The sequence below is a fragment of the Hypanus sabinus genome, chromosome X2 (genome assembly GCF_030144855.1).
Source record: "Hypanus sabinus isolate sHypSab1 chromosome X2, sHypSab1.hap1, whole genome shotgun sequence".
Classification (NCBI taxonomy): domain Eukaryota; kingdom Metazoa; phylum Chordata; class Chondrichthyes; order Myliobatiformes; family Dasyatidae; genus Hypanus; species Hypanus sabinus.
The window spans coordinates 4,892,178-4,917,356 of NC_082739.1; the positions used below are offsets into that span (position 1 = coordinate 4,892,178).

The window sequence follows — 25,179 nt, forward strand, 5'->3', positions numbered from 1 at the left end:
TCGAGTGAAGTTCAGCAAAGTTATCCCCTGTGGTTTAAAGCCTGGTGACTGAAGGATAATAACTGTTCCTGAACTTGGTGGTGTGGGTCCTGAGGCTTCTGTGCCATCTTCCTGATGGCAGCAGTGAGGAGAGAGCATGGTCTGAGTGGTGGGGGTCCTGGTAAATGGATGCTGCTTTCTTGTAGCAATGCTCTATATAGATGTGTTCAATGGTGGGGAGGGCTTTCCCTATGATGGACTGGGCTGTATCCACTACATTTTGTAGGATTTTCCATTCAAGGGCATTGATGTTTCCATACCAGGTCATGATCCAACCAGGTAATGTATCCTCCACCACACATCTGTAGATGTTTGTCAAAATTTTAGATGATATGCTGAATCTTGTCAAACTTCTAAGAAAGTAGAGGCACTGCCATACTTTCTTTGTAATTGTACTTGCGTGCTGGACCCAAGATGGATTTTCTGAAATGATAACACTGAGAAGTTTAAAGTTGCTAACCTCTCCACCTCTGATTCCCCAATGAGAACTGGCTGATAGATCTCTGGGCTCCTCCTCCTGAAGTCAATAATCAGTTCCTTGGTCTTGCTGATATTGAATGAGAGGTTGTTGTTGTGGCACCACTCAGTCAGATTTTCAGTCTCCCTCTATATGCTGATCTGTCACCACCTTTGATTTGGCCTACGATAGTGGTGTTGTCAGCAAACTTAAATATAGTATTAAAACTGTGCTTAGCCACGTAGTCATAAGTGTAAAATGAGTAGAACAGAGGGCTGAGCACACAGCCATGTGGTGTACCTCTGCTGATGGAGATTGTGGAGGAGATGTTGTTGCCATTCTGAACTGACTGGGGTCTGCAACTGAGGAAATCAAGGATCCAATTACACAAGGAGATATTGAGGCCTAAGTGTTGAAACTTATTAACTAGTTTTGAAGAGATGATAGTACTGAATGCTGAGCTGTAGTCAATGAAGAGCATACTGATATATGCATCTTCTCTGTCTCAGTGTTCCAGAATTGAGTGAAGAGCCAATGAAATGGCATCCGCTGTTGACCTTTTGTGACAGTAAACAAATTAGATTAAATCCAAGTCACCTCTCAGGCAGGAGTTGACATGTTTCATCACGAACCTCTCAAAGTATTTCATCACTGTTGATGTAAGTGCTTCTGGACGATCGTCATTGAGGCAGGTTACTAAGTTCTTCTTAGGCACCGGTGTAAGTGAAGTCTGCCTGAAGCAGGTGGGTACCTCAGACTGCTGAAGTGAGATCCACGTGATATCGGTGAACACTCCATCCAGTTGATCAGCACAAGTCTTCTGTTTTATGACAAATTGATAAAACAGATGAGTTGAATAATAAATGCTGAGCAGAACATCCGGATAATTCCCATGGGAGGAAAAGAAAATAAGATATGGGAGAGTCCTGGCTTCCACACCAGGAAACGCATAAGAGTCTGAGTGATTGGACCTCTGTGAATAAATTGTTGTAGAATTAGGTTAAAGTGAAAAAGGAAAGGTGGGCATTTCTCCAGCCCCTTTCTGAATCTTAGAATATCGAAAACACTTCACAACCAATAAAGTATGTACCTTAGTTGTAATCACTGTTGTGATATAAGCAATTTATCCATAATAAGCTGCCACAAAGTGCAATTAATGACCAGAAAATCTGGGTCAGTGAAGTTGATGGACTGAAAAGTTTTAGCTGCCTGATAGAGATGATGTCCCTGCTCTTCTATGAGACAGTATTATTGTTTGGTACTGTACTATATTTTATGCTTTGCACTGTACTGCTGCTGCAAAGCGTTACATTTCCTGACATAAAGTATGTCCATGATAATAAATCTGCTTCTGATTCTGGATCTTTTACATGTAGCTGAAAGGATAACTGGATCCTTGATTATGTAAGTGACCAGAATCAGAATTGTTTATTATCACTGATATATGTTATGAAATTTGTTGTTTTGCGACAGCAGTACAGTGCAATAGATTAAAAATGATAAGTTCCAATGAGAAATATTTTAAAAACACATCATCATCATGTGCTGTGTCAAATGACGTAGACAATAATGGTCTCATGACCGTGATTGTTCTTGGCAAACATTTCTACAGAAGTGGTTTGCAATTGGCCTTCTTCTGGGCAGTGTCTTTACAAGGTGGGTGACTCCAGCCATTATCAATATTCTTCAGAGATTGTCTGCCTGGCACCGGTGGTTGTATAACTAGGATTGTGATCTGCACCAGCTGCTCACGTGACCATCCACCTCCTGCTCCCATGGCTTCACATGACCCTGATCGGGGGTCTAAGTAGGTGCTACACCTTGCCCAGGGGTGACCTGCAGACTAGCTCACCCAGCCACCCTAGTAAAACTAAATATGTAGTGCAAAAAGAGAACAAATGAGTGAGAATAGTGTTCACAGGTTCATAGAGCATACAGAAATCTGAAGAAGGAGGCTGTTCCTAAAATGTTGAGTGTGTGTCTTCAGGATCATGTACCTCCTCCCTCTTGGTAGTAACAAGAAGAGGACATGTGCTGGTGGTGAGGTACTCAATGATGAATGCCGTATTCTTGGATGCCAGTGGATGTTAGTGAACTTGCAAAACCTGAAAGATAAAGCCTTCCTATTTGAGTAAGAATTCTGCAAAACAGGATTAGCTGTACCTGGCTCTGATGGCTATATCCAGCCACCTGAGCCAAGAACTAAACCAGAAAAATTTCTTCTTGAACAAGGTTTTAATGCCAAGTATGAGCACAACGACTGTTATGAAACCAATTCCAGAAGTTCTGCATTAAAATCATTTTGTGTAATTTCAGATGTTTAAACATACTCAAAATATGAATCTTCTGTCCTAAATATAATCATGTGACCAGTAGCTCCTGCTTGTGGAGGAGAGATTTGTTGTACATTCTGGTTGTGTCCTCCTCTAGGGCAGACACAGTGCCAATGATGTAAATGTAATCCTGGCCAGGAAGAGTAATTGAATATTAAATTAGTGAACAGATTGGGTTGATGCTGAATCATTGCTGCTTTACTGACTAGATCTTCACTCCTCAACGTTAAAGGTCAGGAGCTTATTCAAACAAAAAATAAAAATACTGTTAAGCAAGAACAAACTCCATATAAGAAAAAAAATCTTAAACATCCAATCAGTAACTCAATGCATAAAAGCATACAGACATAGCCAAGAGGTTTAGTTGTTCAGATCAAACATCAGAATGGAGAAGAAACATGATCTAAGTGACTTTGACCATGGAAAGATTGTTGGTGTCAGATGGGGTGGTTTGAGTATCTCAGAAACTGCTGATCTCCTGGGTTGAATATACTTAAAATATGCATATTTGCATGAAATGAGGCCACCTTAATCCTAATGTTATTACTAAAGGATTTTGACTTCCTTAGAAGAGAGAGGACTTAATTGAAATATTTAAGATTGTAAGGAGACAAGATAGATGTAGAGGGGACATTTCCACTTTTGGGAGCACCTAGAACTAGGAGATGAAGTTTAATAACAAAGGATCACCCACTTAAGACTCAGGGCAAATTTTTTGCACTGTGATTCATGAGTCTTTGGAACTCTCTTCCTCAAAGGGCAATGGAGCCAAATGCTTTACAAACCAAGGAATGAAAGGGCATTGCAGATGGATGGGATTGTAGTGTTGATGTTACGGTCAGATCAGCCATGATCTTATTTAAATGGTAAAACAGGTCTTGACGGGCTGAGTAAGTACTAATTCATATGCTCATAGCTTGTAAATATTCTTGCAAAGCCGATTTGTAATTTGGATCTTTGCACAACAATACTATGTATATACACAAAATGGCCACTTTATTAGGTTCTCAAAGTGGTAATTTGAGTTACTGTCACCTTCCTGTCAGCTTGAAGCAGACTGGCCATTCTCCTCAGACCTCTCTGATTAACAAGGTGTTTTCACCCACAGAACTGCCGCTCACTGGATGTTTTTTGTTACTCACACCATTTTCTGTAAACTCTAGAGAATTTTGTGTATGAATATCCCAGGAGATCAGCAGTTTCTGAAATACTCAAACCACCCTGTCTGGCACCAACAATCATTCCACTGTCAAAATCAGTTGGATCACATTTCTTCCTCTTTCTGATGTTTGGTCTGAACAACAACCTCTTGACCATGTCTGCATGTGTTTATGCATTGAGTTACTGCCTTGTGATTGGTAGATGTTCACATTAATGAGCAGGTGTACCTAGTAAAATGGCCGCTGAATGTAAACCAGCTTCCACTGAGAAAGTTATCTGTTGAAAATGGGCTGTTATTGGGTTTCAAAGGTACACTTGACTTGACTTGATTTAATGTCAGAGAAATGTATACAATATACATCCTGAAATTCTTTCCCTTCGCAAAACATCCACAAAAACAGAGGTGTGCCCCAAAGAATGAATGACAGATAAAACATTAGAATCCCAAAGCACCCCCACACAAAAGCAGCAACAAGGCAATGCCCCCACTCCAGCAAAAAAAGCATCAGTGCTCTCCATCGAGCACTCAAGCATGCAGCAAAGCATCAATAAAGACACAGATTTGCAGTACCCCCAAGACTACTTGTTCACCTGGTAAATCGACATACGACAGGCTGTCTCTTCCTATTACATGCAACTTCCATTTGTGAGTACACTTTTTGATGAGTATTTCATTTCAAACTTTTGACAAGAGGTGCTGTCTTCAAAACAAACTTGAAAGGGAAATTCCCTTTTGGGGATTACGGGCAAGAGCTTGTAGCATATTTGATGGTTTAAAATAGAAATATGACGATGGAAAGATTAAGAGGAAAAGAGTGCAAAAACAAACAAGTGAAGTGAACAGTTTTGTTGGTTGTTGTGTGGCCTAACTTGCTACTGCAAATTAGCATTATTCTATATGATGTGAGTCTTGCAAGCACCACTTTGCTTATGTGCTGAAAGTCTCAGTGAAGGGGATGGCATGGTGGAGGAGGTAAGAGAAGATTCTGTGCTCCAAGTAAATCTCAACTGCTGCACATCATTCAGTACAATCCAATTTAGAAAGCATTCTTTATTAATACTTCTGAGACCTGCGACAGTGGAGGAAAACTAGGCTTCCATATAGCACAAACCCATTTTATTCCTCAGAATTAGACTTATTATAAAGATGCTCATATTATTATGAAAAAATATTAATAATTTTAATAAAATTATTATAGTAAAAAAATATACAGAAGATATCAAAAACTCTGGGCATTCCAAAGTGTACTTTTTGAAGTGTAGATCCTATTTGTGAGCAAGGACGGAGGACAGGCTATGCGGCAGTGTTTCTCAGGTTCACAGTAAATTAACAAGCAAAGTGCCTATATGTAATCATATAGATTAATTTTATACCATCAAATCCCGGTGCGCTCTGAAGACATCCCCAAAGCAGCACTCATCACCCTGTTCGGCCTGTTCGAGTTCCTCCGAATGCCGCACAGACGTTCCAGCAGCTAATGGATGCGGTGGGACGCGACCTGGACTTTGCGTTTATCTATTTGGACGACATCCTTATAGCCAACAGTTGTCGTCAGAAACATCTGTCCCACCTCCGCCAGCTCTACTCCCGCCTGAGTGATTTCGGCTTCACAAAATTACCCTGAGATTAATTTTCTTCCAGGCATTCATCGTAGAACAACGAACTACAACAGAATCGATGAAACAAAGACTGTCGAACAACCAATATGCAAAATAAGTAAAACTGCACAAATACAAATAATAATAAAAGTAAATAAATAATACTGAGAACATGAGTTGTAAAGCCCTTGAAAGTGAGTTCATCGGTTGTGGAATCAGTTCAGTGTTGAGGTGAGTGAAGTTATCCATGCTGGTTCAGGTGCCTAATGGTTGAAGGGTAATAACTGTCCCTGGACCTGGTGGTGTGGGACCTGAGGCTCCTGTCCCTTCTTCCTGATGGCAGTAGCAAGAAGAGAGCGTGTCCTGGGTGGTGGGGGTCCCTGATGATGGATGCTGCTTTCCTGTGGCAGTGCTCCTTGTAGATGTGCTCAGTGGTGGGAAGGGTTTTTCCTGTGATGAACTAAATCATGTCCACCTCTTCATTTATGCTTTCAATTAGCAATTAACAGGTGATGGTGGGAAGATGGGATTTACATAAAGCAGAAGTGCTGCATTACCCTGATCCAAAATCTTTCTGGGCATATTTTCTAGTGCTGTTGGGAAGTGTTTGATCAAGATTTGCAAATGAATACAAAGCCAGGCATAGATTCAGAAAGGGGGGAACCAGAGAGAGGTGGAAAATTAACTAGAGGAAATTTTGAAGATAGAAGAATGCCTCATATTTTGAAGGTGTGTTTTGCTGGAAGCCACAATTAAAGTTACTATGTAGCGATATGCTACACACAGCGCTGAAATAACGACACGCAGTTGGTAAGTCGTTTGGAGACTAGTTTATTCAAACTTCACGGCGCTGGCATTTAATCCCTAGCGCCCGCCCTCTCCGGGCGGAAATGAAGTCAGAGGTACATTACCAAAGTCTCCCCCCGCACGCTGGCTATTTGTGAGCCGGTTCGCCTGTGCAGAAAGTGGGTCGCCACAATGTTATAGAAGGAATTAGGTGTGATTTTGCATAACAATGGATGAAAATATAGAACTCTGCCCATTAGATCAAGCTCATTTTGACAGGCTGATAGTGAAGTTGTACACTCAAAACATAAGTAAATAATCAAATAAGTCCTAAAACTATATGATTAATAACCAATTAATAGATTATGTTATTAATATATTAATAGTTATGTGTAACTTCTGTCTGAACCTGTTTATTAACAAGATGTGGGGGAAGGAGCCTAATGAAGCTCTTTGCTGATTGGCTAATGTGATGTGTAAACAAGCGCAGTGCCTGCTATATTTTTGTTTGTAATATTAGAATTAACCCACAAATTTTTGGTGTTTTTTTTTGTTACAAAAAAACTGAAAAGATTGCCGAACAAACTTTGCTGTAATGATCTTTGAGGGTACCTGGTGTTGCTAGGTACTACAGGCTTATTGGAAGAAAACTAAAAGTAATATTTGGTAAGTGTTTTTGCAAATTGAAAGGCTGTTTACAGCTGCATTTCACAGGGCTCAGTACTTAGGCTCTTGCTGTTAGTGATATATTTAGACTTAAAATGTAGGAGGCATCATGAAGAACTTACCAAATGATATAAGATGTGACTGCATTTGGTTGACGATGAAAAGAAAGCTGTAAATTGCAGAAGAATATTGACAGCTGAAAACTCACAAATAAATTTCAACTCTGAGGAATGTGGGAATGGAACAAGGCAAAGGATTGCAGATTAAATGGAAGGGGGGGGGAGTCATGAGATGCCTGGAGGAACAGTCACAGTTCCTTAAAAGTAGTAGAACAGATTCATAAGATAAGTTATTTAAAAAAAAAGGCATAAAGGATGCTTTAAACTGTAATAGCAGGGAGGTTACACTAGAATTATACAGAACACCTTAGAGCATATCTTGAGTACGACCTACAGGTCTGGCCACCATATTGCAGGAGCAGTGAGACTGATCTAGTAAGGGTGCAGATAAGGTTTGCAAGGATGTTGCCAGGACTGGAAAATTTTAGCTGGGGGAAAGGTTGGATAAGTCAGTGTTATTTTGTTTGGAATAATTGAGGAGTGATTTACTTGAGGTGTATAAAAATTACAAGTCAAGTCAACAGGAAGAGTACACTTTCCATGACAGAGGGTAAAGATTTAAGACATTTGGTAGAAGGATTTATGGGAATTGAGAAAGACTCCTTCCACCTGGAGGATGTTGGAGGTCTGGAATCCAGAGTGGTAGAGACAGAATCTCTCATCATATTAAGGTAGGCTTGTAGAGACGTGACCTGCAAGATGACAAAATTAGAACATAGAACACTATAGCACAATACAGGTATTTTGGCCCACAATGTTGTGATGACCTTGTTCTTCATTGAAGTGCTGTGTGATCTTATACCCGTGTATCTGTTATATCATGTAATAGCTCACCTAATAAATGGAATACCTCTGATGATACAGCATTCCCTCAGAAAAGCACAGGGGCATCTGCATACATGACAAGGAATCAAAAACAGAAATAGCCTCTCAAGTTTGCTCCACCATTCAATATGACAATGACACATCTGTCCTAGGCCTCATCTCCTCTTCTGTGCCAGTTTCCCATAGTCCTTAATTCCCAGATCTTTCAAAAATTCACTTATCTTCTCTTCAAACAAAAAAATCCAATTTCCTAGCTTTCTAGGGTGGAGAGTGTCAGAGATTCACTACTTTCTGCTAGAAGAAATTCCTTGGCACTTTACTGTTAAATAACCAGCCGCCTTTACTTGTAAATTTGCCCCCTCATTCTAGCTTCTCCCACTCATGGAAACATCTCAACATCTACCCTGTCAAGTTCACCAGAATCTTATGTGTTTCATTAAGAATATGCCTCATTCTTCTATATTCTGAAGAACACAGACCAACTTTGTAGCCACTTTTATTAATTTTTTTTTTAGATCAGGGGGTTCCCAACCTGTTTTCTATCATGGACCAATACCATTAAGCAAGGGGTCCATGGGCCCCAGGTTGGGAACCCCTGATCTAGAGATATAGCACAGTGAGCCTAGTGAGCCTGCACTGTCCAATTATACCCATGTGACCAAGTAACCTATAAACCAGTACATCTTTGGAATGTGTGAGGCAAACAGAACATTTCAAGGAACCCACACGGTCATGGGGAGAACGTACAAACTCCTTACATCAACAGTAGGAATTGAACCTGTGTCGCTGGCACTGTAAAGTGTTACGCTAGCCTTTACACTACTGTTCCGCCCCCTAATCATAGGGCAATCCTTTCATCTCAAGAATTAAACTAGTAAAACACTTTTGGAACACCTCCAATGTCAATATATCCCTTTCAAACACGGTGGCCAAAGCTATGCCTAGTTCTCACCATCAACCCTGTACAACCTTTTGTTTCCGAACTCTATCCGCCTTGCAATGAAGGTCAATATACCAGTTGCCTTCCTAGCTACCTGCCTGCTAACCTTCAGGAAGACCTATATTCCTCTGTACTCTTTTCATTTTCAATCTCTGTCCTTGTAGATAATAAGCTGCCAAGTCATTTATGCTCATGTTGCATCAGTGGAATTTGAACCTCTAGAAGGCAATGCCTCAGGAAGGTGTCATCACGACATGCCCTCTTCTCGTTACTACCATCAGGGAAAGGAGTACAGGAGCCTGAAGGCACACACACTACACGGTCAACATCTCCAGCATCAGGTTTCATGAACACTACCCCACTAATTTGCTCTCTTTTTGCAGTATTTATTATGTATATTTTAATTAAATTTATATTTTTATTGTCATTTATAGTATTTGATGTCTTGTACTGTACTGTTGCCACAAAACAACAAATTTAATGACATATGTCAGCGTGGCTTTGTGAAAGGCAGGTTGTGCCTTATGAGCCTGATTGAATTTTTTTGATAGCCAGAGGCTTTTTCCCAAGGCTGAAATGGCTAACACGAGAGGGCATAGTTTTAAGATGCTTGGAAGTAGGTACAGGGGAAATGTCAGGGGTAAGTTTTTTACGCAGAGAGTGGTGAGCACATGGAATGGGCTGCTGGCAATGGTGGTGGAGGCAGATACGATAGGGTCTTTTAAGAGATTCATGGATAGGTAAATGGAGCTTAGCAAAATAGAGGGCTATGGGTAACCCTAGGTAATTTCGAAAGTAAGGACATGTTCGGCACAGCTTTGTGGGCCGAAGGGCCTGTATCATGCTGTAGGTTTTCTGTGTTTTTATGGCAGTGGCAATAAACCTGGTTCTGATTCTGAATCTATTGACTCAGAGATGGAAGTACAGCCCACTGAACCATATTTAACCCCAAAAGCTAAGCTCAAGGGGATTTACTGATATTTCCCAACTGTAAACAGATGTCTGAGAGTGGGTTATTGCGAAGTGTATCCAAAATGGTCAGTTAGCTTTTAACAGTCTTGTTTTATAGATTGAGAACAGGCTGAACATTGCTTATTGGGATTGTCCAAAGTATTGAATGATAAGATAGAAATTAGTTGTTATGTTAAAGGTAAACTTGAATTTACGTGGACTTGCAATCTCCCAAAGTATTTTAGTCTACTTGCACGACTCACCCAAAGAGCTGGAGGTACTCAGCAAGTCGGATAGCATCAAAGGAAGGAAATATCGGCAAATGCTGACTGACCTGCTCAGTACTTCCAGGACATTGTGTGTTGCTCAAAATTTCCAACATTTACAGAATTTCTCATGTCTCTGACTTCAATCTACTTGTTTCCCTGTTATTTTGTTTTATGTCAGTCAAGAAAAGCAAGGACAAGTCTCTTATTCAAACAACATCAGAGAGGAGTATTGTTCCATGTCTCACCTTCTATTGGTCCTTGATATCCTCAAGACCATAAGATGTCGGAGGAGAATTAGGCCACTTGGCCCATCAAATCTGCTTCACCATTTCATCATGTCTGATTTATTAATCTTCTTAACGGCATTCTCCTACCTTCTCCCCATATCCTTCGCCCTTAATAATTATAAACCTATTAACCTCTACTTTAAATTTACCAATATCTTGGTCTCTGCAGCCATCTGTGGCAATGAATTCTATAGGTTCACCACCCACTGGTTAAAGAAATTCTTTCTCATCTCTGTGCTAAAGGGACAGGGGCATGAACGTCCTACAGATATAACAATAGTTAACACCAAGCCTTCTATTTTGTCCTCAGTATACCCCCCAAATAAGCATAAATGTGCTTCAAAAGCATAACTTATGTTTCAAAGTATTTCAAAGAAAATTTTATTAGCTAGCAAATTACTTCCACTGAAATTTACAAGCCGTGATCAGTTTTGAAATCACAAGCTGTAACTGCATAAACAAAATTATCTACTGGAGGAGTGCAAGGCGGAGAGCAAGTTAACACAAGTGGTCTGAGAACAGAATACTTGTTTTGATTTAGAGGCCCTTCCAGTCCAACAAGCCTGCACACTCATGTGACCAATTAACCTACTAATCCGTACACATTTGGAATGTGGGAGGAAACTGAAGCAACTAGAGGAAACCCATGTAGTCACAGAGATAATGTACAAGATCCCTATAGACAGTTCATTCATAGCTTGTCGCACCAGACAGTCAGCCATTCGTATCTGGTGCGTGGTGTCAGGGTTGGTCTTCTTTCAGATTAACCGGGTCACGATATGAACATTCCTGACTCGACCCTTGTTTTTTTTTACGAGGCCGAGTGGCTAGCTCGACGCTCAACCCGGCACAGATGGAAAGCGTGCTCGGGGGGGGGGGGAGCTGACTGGGTTCAAACTTGGGAGCCTTCGCTTCCGAAGTCCAGCACTGATGCCACTGCGCCACCAGCGGCTTCCTACAGACAGTGGTGGGAGTTGAGCCTGGATCACTGGTGCCGTTATGCTAAACGTCACAGTACCGTGCCTAACTGTGGTTTATACAGACAGTGATTGGTTCCTCAATGTGTACATACGTTTCGATAGGTCCGTTAGAACAAAATTGAAGTGCTGACTGGAACCTATCTCAAGAGTATGCGGATTAGTGAAAGCAAAACAGCAAAAAGCACTGCATTTGAATGTCAGTGTAGGTTCATATGCTGAAACTTCTAGAGTGTGTATACAACTCACAATCTCTCCAAAGATGAGAGTTACCAACTGATTCACGGTTGGAGAGAGATTGCAATGTACGTGAAGCAAGTGTTCCAATAATTTATCAGGGTAGAGAAAATAACAAGCCTCTGAGAGAGAACTAAAACAGAGCATACCTTATAAATAGTAGTATGCCAACCATGAGGCTGTTTGCATGAAGTCACTATGAATCAACTAAATTTGTGCCAACACATTGATTTAAAGCATTGCATTAATTCTGATGATTGAACCAAGATAAATTACACTGTATATTGATGAGTCTGTCAGTATTTAACGTAACAATTGTTGAGGACAGGGAGGCCAGACTAACCTAGGAAGACTTGATGATGGGCTGAGTTACCACCCATGTTGATCTTCCTGACAAGCTTCATGCTCTGTGTGAGTGTGCCAGTGAGTATTACAGGCCTGGGAGTACAGAGCAAGATTACACTAGTGAAGCTACATTACGAGTATTTGGAAATTAAAGAATAATTATTTTGAAATCTTAAGAACTCACAAGGTGAATATTAAATATGTTATTGGTTGCAGAATCTGATGCTAGGGAGCACAGTCTAAAATGTAGATCCAGCCCCTCCAGTTTGCAGCTATTTTTGACGAGTTGTTGTTTTGAAACATGTTTGACAGGGTTTGTTAACCAGATTTTGTTGTATGCCCGACCCAACCATGTCCAATCCAGACTGACCTTACAATAGCCAATCCAAATGTGACCTGTCCATGACCACCAATCTGAACTAGATCCAGCTGCTGCCAATCTAATTATTCGCTACTATGGCAAATCCAAACCAACGCGGCCCCAGCCAATCCAAACCAACGCAGTACCGGCTAGTCCAAAGCGACGCGGTCACAGCCAATCTGAACCCAACCCAAGATTGGGCACTTATATTTCCGGATACGGGTTATTTTCAATCAGGTTTCCATTTTTACGGATATACAGTATTGTAATGACTGGTGCCAACTAACATGAGCATTTATTTATGGTCTTGCCCTGCCTGGTTACAGTGTAAAGAGTCAGGATGTCTCACATTCAATGGCTGATTTTAATGTGCTTGTGTAATCAGTGGTTGTTACATTATTTAACAGAGTATCATTGCACAAGTATGGATAGATGGGATTGTCAATTTCCAAAGCAGCTCTCTTAAGTGCCATCCTGTGGTGAGGTTGTTCAGAGACAATGTTGTCTAATTACTGCAGGGAGGTTACATGGAAACAAGTTTTAATTTCAAAGTCTGGTTTTAATTTAATAATGATAATGACAGTTCGATCATGTGCACAGGGTGTCCAGTGGGGGAGGGCATATACTTCATTTCCAATCCGACCCGAAGGAACTTGCAGAGTATCGTGGCCAGACTCCAGGGTTGAATGACACTGGATGTTTATCCTCTCTGATCTGGAGAAGTGCCTCATTCTCCCTGCAAGGACAAATATCACCTCCTGACTCTGCTGCTGAGGCTAATTCCCATATTTCCTTGTAACACAGAAGAAAACTACTTGGCCTGTTGAGTCCTATACTAGCCCAGAACAATCTCATTCCCAAGCACATCTTGACTTCTGGTCAAATGGCACCAAGTAGGAAATATGAGAGCTGCTGACTTTCGAGGTACACGAGTCAACGAGACTGGAGGTCGGGGCTTGGATCTCAGGATCCCATCAATGGCAGGTCCTGGGGTCGGTACCAAAGATCAAAGCCTGAAGCTCCATTGGAAGTCTGGAAGTTGAGGGCCAGTGGAGGCTGGAAACCAGAGACAGCTTGTCCTGGGGTTGGAAGACTGTACGTAAGGATAGCTTGTTTTGCTCTTGTCATTTTGTGTGCTCTGGTGCTGGAATGGTGGGCTGAAACAATCCTTAGGTTGAAACAATGAAAATAAACCTACACTCCCTGTATTCAATAGGTTCAATAGGTACATTTAATATCAGAGAAATGTATACAATCTGCATCTTGAAATTCTTTTTCTTCACAAATATCTACAAAAAGAGGGGTGCCCCAAAGAATGAATGACAGTGAAATGTTAGAACTCTAACACCCCCCCCCCACCACCAGCTCCCCCCTGCCACGCACAAGCAGCAGCAAAAGAAAGCATCGGCACCCTCCACTGAGCTCTCAAGCGTGCAGCAAACATCAGTAAAGACACAGACTTGCAGTCCCCCAAAGACTACTCGTTCACCCGGTAATTCAACATACCACAGGCTCTCTCCCTAATAAGGGAAAAAGAGATGTCTCCATTTCACAGCAAGAAAGGAGATATTTCAAACAACTCATTGAATTATGATATTAAAAGTCTGTAGCGTCACTTTTTCCGAGCTTTGCGTCCAGAGATCTGCAAAGAAAGGCACAGCTCTTCGGACGCACCTCCCACGGCGGCTAACCCGCTGCTCCCAATGTTCCGTGTTCTCCCGCAATGCTTCAGTCAGGGGCACTGGAATCAGCACATCTCCAGAGCCACAAAAATCCAGAACCCTGAAGGCACACTAGTCTTCCAGGCCGCATCCTTGGGAAATCAAAAAGCAGCCGGTCGTGAGGCCCTGAGAGCGGGTCCCATTCCTGCAAAGAACCAAAGTCAGAGTGTAACCCCAGGTCAGGGTCTTCAAAAGAACCTTGAAAAGGAAAAGAAAGAGATAGAAATAGAGCTGTTTCTGAAGCTGCAAGCAAAGGAGATGCCGTTTAGTGCCATCTTGACTTCACTCCGCCGTTCTGAAATTCCATCCAGCGTCCCCAGGTCCACCATTTAGTTAAACACCAACTTCAAGTGGTCAATGTGAATCTATGAACTCACATGTCCTTGGAATATACGGGAAAGCCCTCCCCCTTGAGAGGACATGAACTCTCTCCAACCTAAACTCTCATTGCAACTTCTGTAAAATATTTGGCAACTGATGAAGTCTCGTCTTGGAAATAATTATGTTACAAAATACTGAGGAGGCTGAGAATTTGGAGAATGTGCTCAGGCTGAAAGTGATAGAATTAGAATTTACTTAAATCTTACATCCATCCCACAACGTGAGGGAGTAAAAATCTTTGCATTATAACTCAGTTGCAATGTAAAGACATGTGAATTTAAAAGTCTAAAGGATTGTAGAACGAAGTTGTCCCGTAGCCTGTTGGTCAATTTTAAATTAATTAAGAGAAAATTGACTTAAAAGTAAAATTAATAAAGTGAAGTAATCTTTTGTCTGGTCAGTATTCAATGGTCATGCCTTCACTCAGACATAGACCCACCAATCAAAATAGGTAAAACAGCATGATTTTTTGCAATGATTGTGCTGAAGTGGTCAATAATCTTTCTTTTTTTTATCAGCCCTCTCTTTATTTTACTAGCTTAAATACCTTTGTGTTTCAGCTCTGGCACTTACCGAGACCTGAGGAAGAGTGTCTACGTTCCCTACACCCAGGGCAAGTGGGAAGGGGAACTTGGGACAGATGTTGTCAGCATTCCACATGGTCCGAATGTCTCCGTCAGAGCAAACATTGCTGCCATCACAGAGTCTGATAAATTCTTCATCAACGGCTCCAACTGGGAGGGGATACTGGGACTGGCATATGCTGAAATTGCCAGGGTAAGTGTTTTGTTTACTGCAATGATTGATATTAATGTCCAGTGAGTCACGTGAATGAAAATGTGTTATTGAATGGGTTCATCGATCTTTCATGTTTTCAAGCCAGATATAGCGAGTTGTGAAATTCAGATTCATTGCAAGTCCATAGGTCTATGGTAAAACAGTTAGTGCATTTTGCTACCTGATTCAAAGTTCAAAGTAAAACCTATAATCAGAGAACATGCACGTCACCACATTCAACCCTGAGATTCTTTTTCCTGGGATTTTCATGCACAACAGTCTCTAGAATTTACAGAGAATGATATGAAAATTCCATCAGATGTTGTGTATGCTTATCTATTGATGTATGTAGAACATAGGGAATGTACACTCAGTGGTCACTTTATTAGGTACACCTGTACTCCTGCTTGTTAATGCAGTTATCTAATCAGCCAATCATATGCAGCACTCAATGCATAAAAGCATGCAGACATGGCCAAGAGGTTCAGTTGCTGTTCAGACCAAACGTCAGAATGGGGAAGAAATGTGATGTAAGTGACTTTGACCATGGAATGATTGTTGGTGTCAGACAGGGTGGTTTGAGAATCTCCTGGTATTTCCACACACAACAGTCTATAGAGTTTACAGAGAACGGTGTGAAAAACAAAAAAAAATCCAGTGAGTGGCAGTTCTGTGGGTGAAAACACCTTGTTAATCAGAGAGGTCAGAGGAGAATGGCCAGATTGGTTCAAGCTGACAGGAAGGTGACAGTAACTCAAATAACCACACGTTATAACAGTGGTGTGCAGAAGAGCATCTCTCAACACACAACACATCAAACCTTGAAGTGGATGAGGTATAGCAGCAGAAGACCGTGAACATACATTCAGTGGCCACATTATTAGGCACAGGAGGGACCCAATTAAGTGGCCAGTGAATGTATGGTTAAAAACTGGATTTTACTGCTTTATTTAAGTGTATAGTCGTATTGCCATGATGTTGTTGGTGAAAGAAAAGAGAACCTTAAATATTCCTTGTGTAGGAATTTGTAAACTGTAGTCAATGGGGATATTGTGAGGAGAAGGTAGACAATTTGAGGAGAGCAAGGTTCTATAACAAGTATTGAAATAAGCAGCAAGATAATCAATTTTAGTCATTTATTTAAGAGCTAAACGTTGACCAAGAATGGAAAGATTCAATTCAGAGTAGTGATTGGTACGGTAGAATAGTGGTTTCTGCATCACTGTACTGAGCCAGCGATCACCGTTCAGAGTTCAATTCATGCTGCTATCTGTAAGGAGTTCGTACCTTCTCCTGGTAGCCATGTGGGTTTCCCCTCAGTGCACCAATTTCCTCCCACAGCCCAAAGATGTGCGGTTGGGATTAGCGAATTGTGGGCATGCGATGTCAGTGCTGGAAATATGGCAACACTTGACACAATCCTCGGGCTGTGTTGTCGCTGACGCGAATGATGCATTTCACTGTATGATCTGAAGTTTCTAGGTACACACAACAAATAAAGCTAATCTGTTGTGATGACATTCTTTATATCCATATTAAAGATGGACTATCAGAGATAATATTTTTCACAATAGTATGCATTTGCTATTTTTTAAAAACAAATCTGAATTCAATAGCTGTTCTCAGTGAAAGACTATTCCTAGCTTCTCCTAGACTTGTCTTATTTGTGACCAGAATTCCATTGCTTCAAAGAATACTTTTAATAGCCCCTTGTCAGGGTAAGCTCTGGTTTTCTTTTGAAATGTTTATATTAGTATGGATTAAAGTATAAGCATGGGAATTGGTTAAGTTAATGGATGAATTCATCGCCTTTCTTTTAAGTCACTCCCAATAATAATGATTCGTGGGGTGCATATTGTTGATGCTGTTTGTGTGGAGTTTGCACGTTCTCCTGTGACTGCATGGTGCTGTGGTGTCCTGCCAAATCCCAAGCACATGCTGGTCAGTTAATTGCCCATTGTAAAACTGACCCTTGTGTGTAGGTACGGGGCAAATTAATCAAAGAGGATTTGATAATCAAAGGAGAAGGAATGAGCAGAGAGTGTACAAAGGAATAAGGTGATGAGGAATGGGATTGCTGAGAATGTTCTGTTGGACTTGATGGGAGCTCAAATGTATAAATTTAATTGCAAGTATTTAAGCCCGTAGAATTGATGGATTTTATCAGCTTGCTTACTCATTAGAAGTGTCCACCAACCCATATGGTGCCTGAAACAGACTCAGGGAACTGTAGCTGGCAGTAAATGCCACCCTTGCCAGCACTGCCATGATATAAAAGCAGAATTAGACTCTTCTGCCTATCGAGTTTGCTCGGTCATCTATCATCCCTCTCAACACCTTTCTCCTGCCTTATCTTTGTAAGCTCTGACACTTACTAATCAAGAACGTATCAACCTCCACGTTAAATATACTCAGTGACCTGGCCTCCATAGTCGTCTGTGGCAATGAATTCCACAGATTCACCACCCTCTCTCTGGCTAATCTCTTTGAGAGTAAGTAAAAGAAATGTCTCTTCTGCCAGTCCTCAATTTGTAATTTGTCACTTAATTTTTTTTTTAGCAACTTTGATTTTTATTTCAAAGCCCAGATGAGCAGATTCTCAGAATCCAAAACAAGATCTGTCCTGAGCTGAGTTGCTCTTTGCCTGTTATCTGTACAATCTGGCATCATGCCCAAGGTTTGATGGTCCTGTGGTTATTTTTGGATATCATAGCCATTGACTGGGGAGTGGCTGAGAGAGGAAGTGTACTGTTTACTTTGCTGAACTGAGATTTCCTCTCACTGGATACTGGTTGCAGGAACTGGCAGAGTGAGAGAGAATCTCATCCTCTGTCCAGATTAAGTTCCAAACCAGTTGGCGCCTGAACATTGACAGGAAATATTAGGATTTAGTCACAGAAATTAATAATGCAGCTAGTTCCTGTAAATTGTGTCCCCTTGCATCAAATATTTAGGGAATGTGTAAATGCTGCAAAAAGGTACAATTAATATCCTCCATCTATTCACCCTGATTACTAAGATATTGTATAGTACTAATCCAGTAACCCATTACTGACTGGTCTCTCCAGTGATTGATTTCTAAGCTGTTTTAAGGTAATGTGTTGTTACTTTTTAAATTGTTACTGTTTAAATCATCCTTTCCTGAAAATAAGTGTGTATGGTTAAGTTATGAAAGGAAGGCCTCTGTAACCTTTTACTCTTGTTTTGGCCAATCATTTATCCTTTTGCATACAATGCATGATGGTATAATTGCAGCCAACAAATTGGCAACAAGGTTAGTGAACCTACATTGTATCAGAACGCCATTTTAATTGATAACGACACTCGGAGGAAGAACGCAAGGAACGAGCCAAGGAGTGGGAGAAGGAGGCAGTGCGAGGCTGTGAGTCTGAAAGGAAGCGGGAGCACAACCGGGGTCGGGAACGCCAGGAGACCAAGAGACACAGTCGGAGCTGCAGCACGTCCAGCCGAGACCACAGCCGGCGCTGACCCCCCAGGGACTGAGGGTCTGCCTGCCCCAGAAGAGATAAAAAGGAGCCCACACACACACATCTAGACAGAGTGCGCTCGTAGCACTAGCAAAAAGGACAAGTCAGTCAAAAAGAAACCAAGGGGAAAATGGGACTAAATTACCATAACAAAGATGGCGATGATTGGAACTATTACAGCATTTGATAGTGGCATTGAAGACTGGGCAATTTACATTGAGAGAATGGAGTTATATTGTGAGGCTGACAGTGTTAAGGAGGAAATGAAAGCCAGCGTCTTACTCAGTATTATGGGAGCAAAATCATATGGGCTGCTAAGGAACTTGTTAACCCCTGAAAAGCCAGCTGACAAAATGTTCAAGCAAACAGTAGACACTCTCCAACAGCATTTCAACCCCAAACCACTGGTCATTGCTGAAAGATTTAAATTTCACAATCGGGATCAGAGCAAAAGTGAAAGCATTTCTGAATATTGTGCTGAATTGTGTAAGTTATCAGAACATTGTCAATTTGGAGCTGGCCTATCAGACACATTGAGGGACAGGTTAGTGTGTGGCATGCACTGTGAAACCACACAGAAGAAGCTCCTGTGTGAAAGAGACCTTACATTCGAGAAAATGCTAAACTTTGCAATATCAACGGAAACAGCGGCACGGGGCACTTCTGAGATACAACAAAAATCTCTGGAATATGCCACAAATAAAATGAACAGAAATGAAGGAAAGGAATGTTACTGTTGTGGGAACAGGTCACATGACCCAGGTGACTGTTGGTTTAAAGACAAAGAATGCAGAAACTTTGGCAAAGAGGGCCACATTGGTGGAGTATGCAAAGCTAGTAAACAGCAGAAAATTGGCAAAATACAGAGAAACAAGAAACCCCAGAAAGGAAAATACAACAATGTGCACAAAGTGAAAGAAAGCATTTCTGATGAAAACAACTCTGATGAAAGTGAATTGTCTTGTCTGCAACTTCACAACATGAAAGAGACAGATGATCGAAGAGTAATATGGATCAGTCCACAAGTGGCAGGCGTGAGGCATAAAATGGAGTTGGATACAGGCTCAGCTTTAACAGTGATCTCTATACACGACTATAAACAACTGTTTTTGCACATACCTCTGAAACAAACTAAACTACTGATGACAGAAAGTGCGTCCCAAAGGTAAAATTAAAGTGACAGTGACCCACGGAGATAAAACACAGCAAATGAACCTCTGTACTGAAAAATGGAGGGCCACCATTGCTGCGACGTGAACGGCTCAGGAAAATCCAGTTGGATTGGCACACCATCAAAGCACTAGATGTGTCAACAAAGGAGGGCAGGCAGGGAAGATGTCCGCAGCTCTCCTCTCACCCGTTGTCAACTATTACACCAACAAGGAGGAGCTAGACAGCGCTGACGATGGGGATGAACACAGTATCCGTGGTCGCAACTCAGATGAAGATACAGAGGATGCAAGGGAGACAGGTATTGCCAAGAAGCAGGATGATGAAGACTACCTGGAAGTAAAAAGAGCATATGTACCAGGAGAAATTGACATCTCTCAAAAGACAGCTACAGCAGTTACAGGAAGGCACTTTGCAGGAGTATCAGAAAAGGATGAAGCGACTAGATCAACAATTCAAGCAAGGAATACGAAATGCAGAGGTTGTTCTGCAACTGGAGACAGAACAAGTGGAAAGGAATTATATTAAAGAGAAGAAAGCAGCAGTGAAGGAATCTGAAGATAAAAAGATTGAGTTAGAAGAAAAGAAAAAGATGATTGAGAATGAGAGGCTATCAATGGAACTCACAGGAGATTCTTTGGAGGTAAAGCCAATAATGACTAGGAAACTAAGGAGGAGACCTAATGACCCTGTTCCAATTCCAGACAAAAGACGAAAACCTGCACCTGCACAGTTAAATTACTTGTTAACAGATGAACAGATAATGGAAGATCTGCAAACTCTCAATAAGCTTAAACCTCCACAAAGAGCAGCATCTCCGTCTGCTCCTGAGCATCTTCCCAGCACTCCTGCTGAATCACCAGCACAAAGATATGAAGCATGAATAGTAGGAGATGGAAAGTTATATTATAATAGGAGATGGTATCATAAGGGTCAGGCTATCTATTTGGAATTTAAGGAGAATACGAAGATTGGCTGTGTAATTAGCGCAGTTGGATCAAATGAGATATGGGTAAGGAAGACAAGTGATAGCACAAAGATGCGTATATATCTAGGACAGCTGCACAGAGCAGTCTTCATTATATGGAGGCGATCTGCTGCCTAGAACTCTTAGCAAGTTGGAGGCGCACATCTTCTTAAATCCCTATGCTCAGGCTTTTATATGGAAATCTGTATTAAAACAAACAAGTTATTGACAGACATTACCCGGAGAGGCAGAGAAGACCACCCCCAGAGACTTGAGTTATAAATGGGTCTTAGACCAAAAGTTTGAAAAAAGGCTTGTTATAATTTGATATTATTAAGTTACTAAGTAAACAAATGGTAGGCGTTTGTATGTTAAGGGTAAACCTTTTTGTTTAGCATAGTGCCCCAGTAAAAAAAACAGTTGGTACACTATTAAAATAAAAGGGGGAGAGTGTACCGTATAGCCTGCAGTATAAGGGACTACTTTATATCTTAGTAACACGTTGTTGAATGCGCTGTTAGGTGCGTATTGATCTGTACGTGTGTGCCGAGTTCGGTTTCTGCCAGTAAAGAACCGTGAACCTTAGCTCCCATCTCCAGCATTTTTATTAATAGCATTGTTGTGTAACCAGGCCACATACACAACAAATAGCTTCAAGCATTTTCCCAACTAACTGGCCTATAGTTACCTGCCTTTTTCCTGCATCCTTTTTTGAACAGTGGCATGACATTTGCCATTTTCCAATCTTCCGAGACCAACTCAGAGTCCAGAGAATTTTGGTAAATCATCACCAAAGCCCCAACTATAAATTTTGCCATTTCTTTCAGTACCCTGGGATGCATTCCATCAGGACCAGGGGACTTATCTATCATCATGCCCACAAGTTTGCTCAGCACCACTTCAGTGATAATTATTGTGTGAAGGAGGGAATTGTTAGATTAAGCTTTGAGTAGGTTAAAAGGTTGGCAGACCATGATGGCCTGAAGGGCCTCTGTATTGTGCTGTAACATTCTAAGTCCTTCATCCCATCTCACCCTCTTCAGATAATAACAGAACATTTCCCCCGTCACTCCCACCACACATTTTTGAAATGGATTCTGTTTTCAGCAGCAGAGCACTAGAGTACAAATTTGCAACGATAAAGCCTTTGATAGCCACACTGGCAGCCAAGCAAGGGGCTACAGTGTCTCTCCTCCCCTGTGAGGGAAGCTGCTTCTTGCTCTGTGACTGCCTCCTCCCTCCCTGGTCCTCCATCAGCTTACAAGTGAAGCAGCAGCTCGTGCTGCAGGTACAGTTCAAAGTACTTAGCCAACCAGCGCACATTTCATTCTGACACACCAGAGATTATTATATATTTTGCACATTGATTCTCTTCAAGCTTGAAAATGGAAATCAGCACAGATTTCAGATCCTTACTGTCAACTGCAGTTGAATTAAATGGATCCAAAGCAAACACCTTATGTATTGCCAGCATTAGCAGACACTGTATGTGTCCTTCCTTGTATTTGACAACTGCGTGCAATTTCTTCTTCCCATTCTTTGAACTCAATGACCTCTCTGAATGAGGTTACCACGCTGGGGGTAATTTTAATTTGCACCTGCAAGGTGCTGGATTAAAACGATTGAAACACATTTCACAGGGTGCCTTTAGAGTGATCAAGCCAAAGTCCTCTTCACTGTTGGCTGAATGTAAATGTGCAGCCTGTACTCTTCACTGAAACCTTCCAAATTGCCATATGAAAGAAATAGGAGCTATTTGATGTCAGGCGATCCATCTGTGTAAAGTTTTGTTTTTAATAATCATAGCTGCAACCTGCATTTATATCACAGCCTAGTTTCCTGTAGACGTGAAATCAGGAACTAAATGGATAGAGAAACGGCAGATGGAATTTAATGCAGGCAAGTGTGAGGTGTGAGCCAGTGTTGCATAGTTTGATACAGGCCAATTAACATAACCCCATTGTCTTACCTTTGGCTGATGCAGGTGAAAGCACCTCATGGGCACCTCACTTTGCATCCATAGCTCTTGAGCAGCAAGTCCCCTGCTGTGGGCCAGCAGCCTGTACTCTGTAAGCAATGCTGATTGCAAAGCTGTCCTTTTAATTTGAGACTGATTATTACTTGCAATGAATATTAAAAACTGAAGACTTTTTTTTTGTTTACAACAAGAAGCTGAGCAAGGAATATTGTTACAAGTTTAATTTTGTCACAAACAAGTCTGAGCCTTTAGAAAGTTTATGTTGGTTTGCTAGAAAACGGAGATTAGCAGTAAGTCTTTTGGGCCCTGGAAAGTGAATATCCAGCACATTACTAAGAAAACCTTGTCTCCACTTTGGACAGTAACATCATGAAGGATCCCACCCACCCTGCTCATAGACTGTTTGTCCAACTCCCATCAGGGTGGAGGCTACGTAGCAGCCAGGCCAAGACCACCAGACTCAAAAACAGTTATTTCCCCCAAGCAGTAAGGCTGATCAACACCTCCACCCACTAACTCCACCACTACTTTATTATTTCCTGTCAGTCACCTTATGGTACAGCCTAGCATCACTTTATAAGACCATAAAATATAGGAGCAGGAATAGGCCATTCAGCCCATCAAGTCTGTTCGCCATTCAATCGTGGCTGATCCAATTCTTCCAATCATCCCCACTCCCTTGCCTTCTCCCCATACCCTTTGATGCCCTGGCTAATCAAGAACCTATCTATCTCTGCCTTACATGCACCCAATGACTTGGTCTCCACAGCTGCTCATGGCAACAAATTCCACAGATTTACCACCCCCTAACTAAAGTAATTTCTTGGCACCTCTGTCCTAAATGGACATCCTTCAATCCTGAAGTCATGCACTCTTGTCCTGGACTTCATGCACCAACATTGCGTGCCCACAACTTACTGAGCCGAACCCGCGGAGGAAACTCACATGTCATGGCCTGTCTCCTTATGGACAGCAGCAGGGTTTGAACCCCAATCAGTGATCACTGAGGCTGTAATAGCATCCTGCTAGAGACAGTTCATCACGTTGATAGCTTTATACTAACTTCTGTTTCTAGATTATGTTGAACAATCATTCTTAAAGGGGCCTTTTAACAGTAGTAACCTGCTTTCCTGTAAAACACTATTCTGTTTGGGACTGATGCAATGGTCCTCCAGTGAGCTGGCATGAAATGCCACTTCCTGAGCTATAATTATTCTCTGATTCTGTGGTGAAATACTGCAAGGTGTTTCACAGCACATTCAGCCCAAGAAGGAAATACTACAATATAAGTGATTAAAGCTGGTCTAAAGATCACTTTGAAGAAGGATCAAGCGGCAGGAAGTTTTCTGGAAGGAATTGCACACGTAGGCCATGGGTAACGGATGGCAAGGCTGTGAATGATGGAGCAAACTGCTGCTACTACTACGTCGACTCAGGCCTAGGGGGCCAGCGTCGGGCAGGGTGAATGACTCACCACTCCTCCCTCTCCCTCATCAGTTCATCTACATTAGCTATCTTCTAGGAGCGTGTTGACCATAGTCTTGGGAGGGCGCCCAGGGTTCATCCTCCCATGCTTGGGCTCCCATGTGATGACGAGGCTGGCAGGTAGCTCAGGGTGGCACAGACAGTGCCCCGCTAGTTGCAGTCTTCTCGCCTCGATTTTAGTAGTGAGCATCGGTAGGTCGTCTTAGAGCTCGACATTCGTCATGTGCTGTTGCCAACTCACGTCAAGAGCCATCCGGAGCATTCGTGTATAGCAACCATCCAGTGACTATCGCATGGTCTAGGTGAGTGTCCACATCTCGCATCTGTACTTGAGAATGGACTCTATGAAGATCCACTTTTTCATCCCTCTGGTCAGGTTCGACCTCCTGATTTCCTTCACATCATTCATAGCCCTCCACGCCAGCGCCTTCCGTATCTTTATGTCCTTCTCCAAACTCATCATTCTTGACCCAAGGTACTTGAAGACTAAGACTTTCTTAATGGTATCAGTCTTTGTGGTCTTCAGAGTACCTTCATCGCAGCTGAATGCCATGTACTCTGTCTCTTTAGCATTTAAGTGAAGTCTAGCTTTATTGCACTCAATTTCCACTTTCGTCAGTAGCTGCTGTGCTTCCTCAAGCTGGTCAGAGAGTAGGACTGTCATCTGCAAAATCGAGATCTGTGAGCGTAACTGGTCTGACCCCTTTGGTTCGTCCTGGTTTTATGGTAAAACCAAGCTTGTCATGATCTTTGGTAGCTTGACATAGAGCGTAATCAAGGACTTCAGGACCTCAGAAACATCGGAATTAGATGTGTTCAAGGACTCACGTAGGGTAAGGTTGGAGCTTGTTTCAGAGCTA

At 41.8% G+C, this 25,179-nt stretch overlaps 1 protein-coding gene and 1 pseudogene across 3 annotated transcripts in view; both read left to right on the plus strand.

Moving 5' to 3' along the window:
- bace1 (beta-secretase 1) overlaps positions 1–25,179 on the plus strand; it is a 178,395-nt gene that overhangs the window by 83,433 nt on the left and 69,783 nt on the right. For all 3 annotated transcript variants that reach the window (XM_059956831.1, XM_059956832.1, XM_059956830.1), the window contains one exon: positions 15,015–15,231. In XM_059956831.1, coding sequence (XP_059812814.1) covers positions 15,015–15,231 — 217 coding nt within the window. The remainder of the gene's footprint in view (positions 1–15,014; positions 15,232–25,179) is intronic.
- Positions 19,389–20,994, plus strand: LOC132385277 (sin3 histone deacetylase corepressor complex component SDS3-like; annotated as a pseudogene).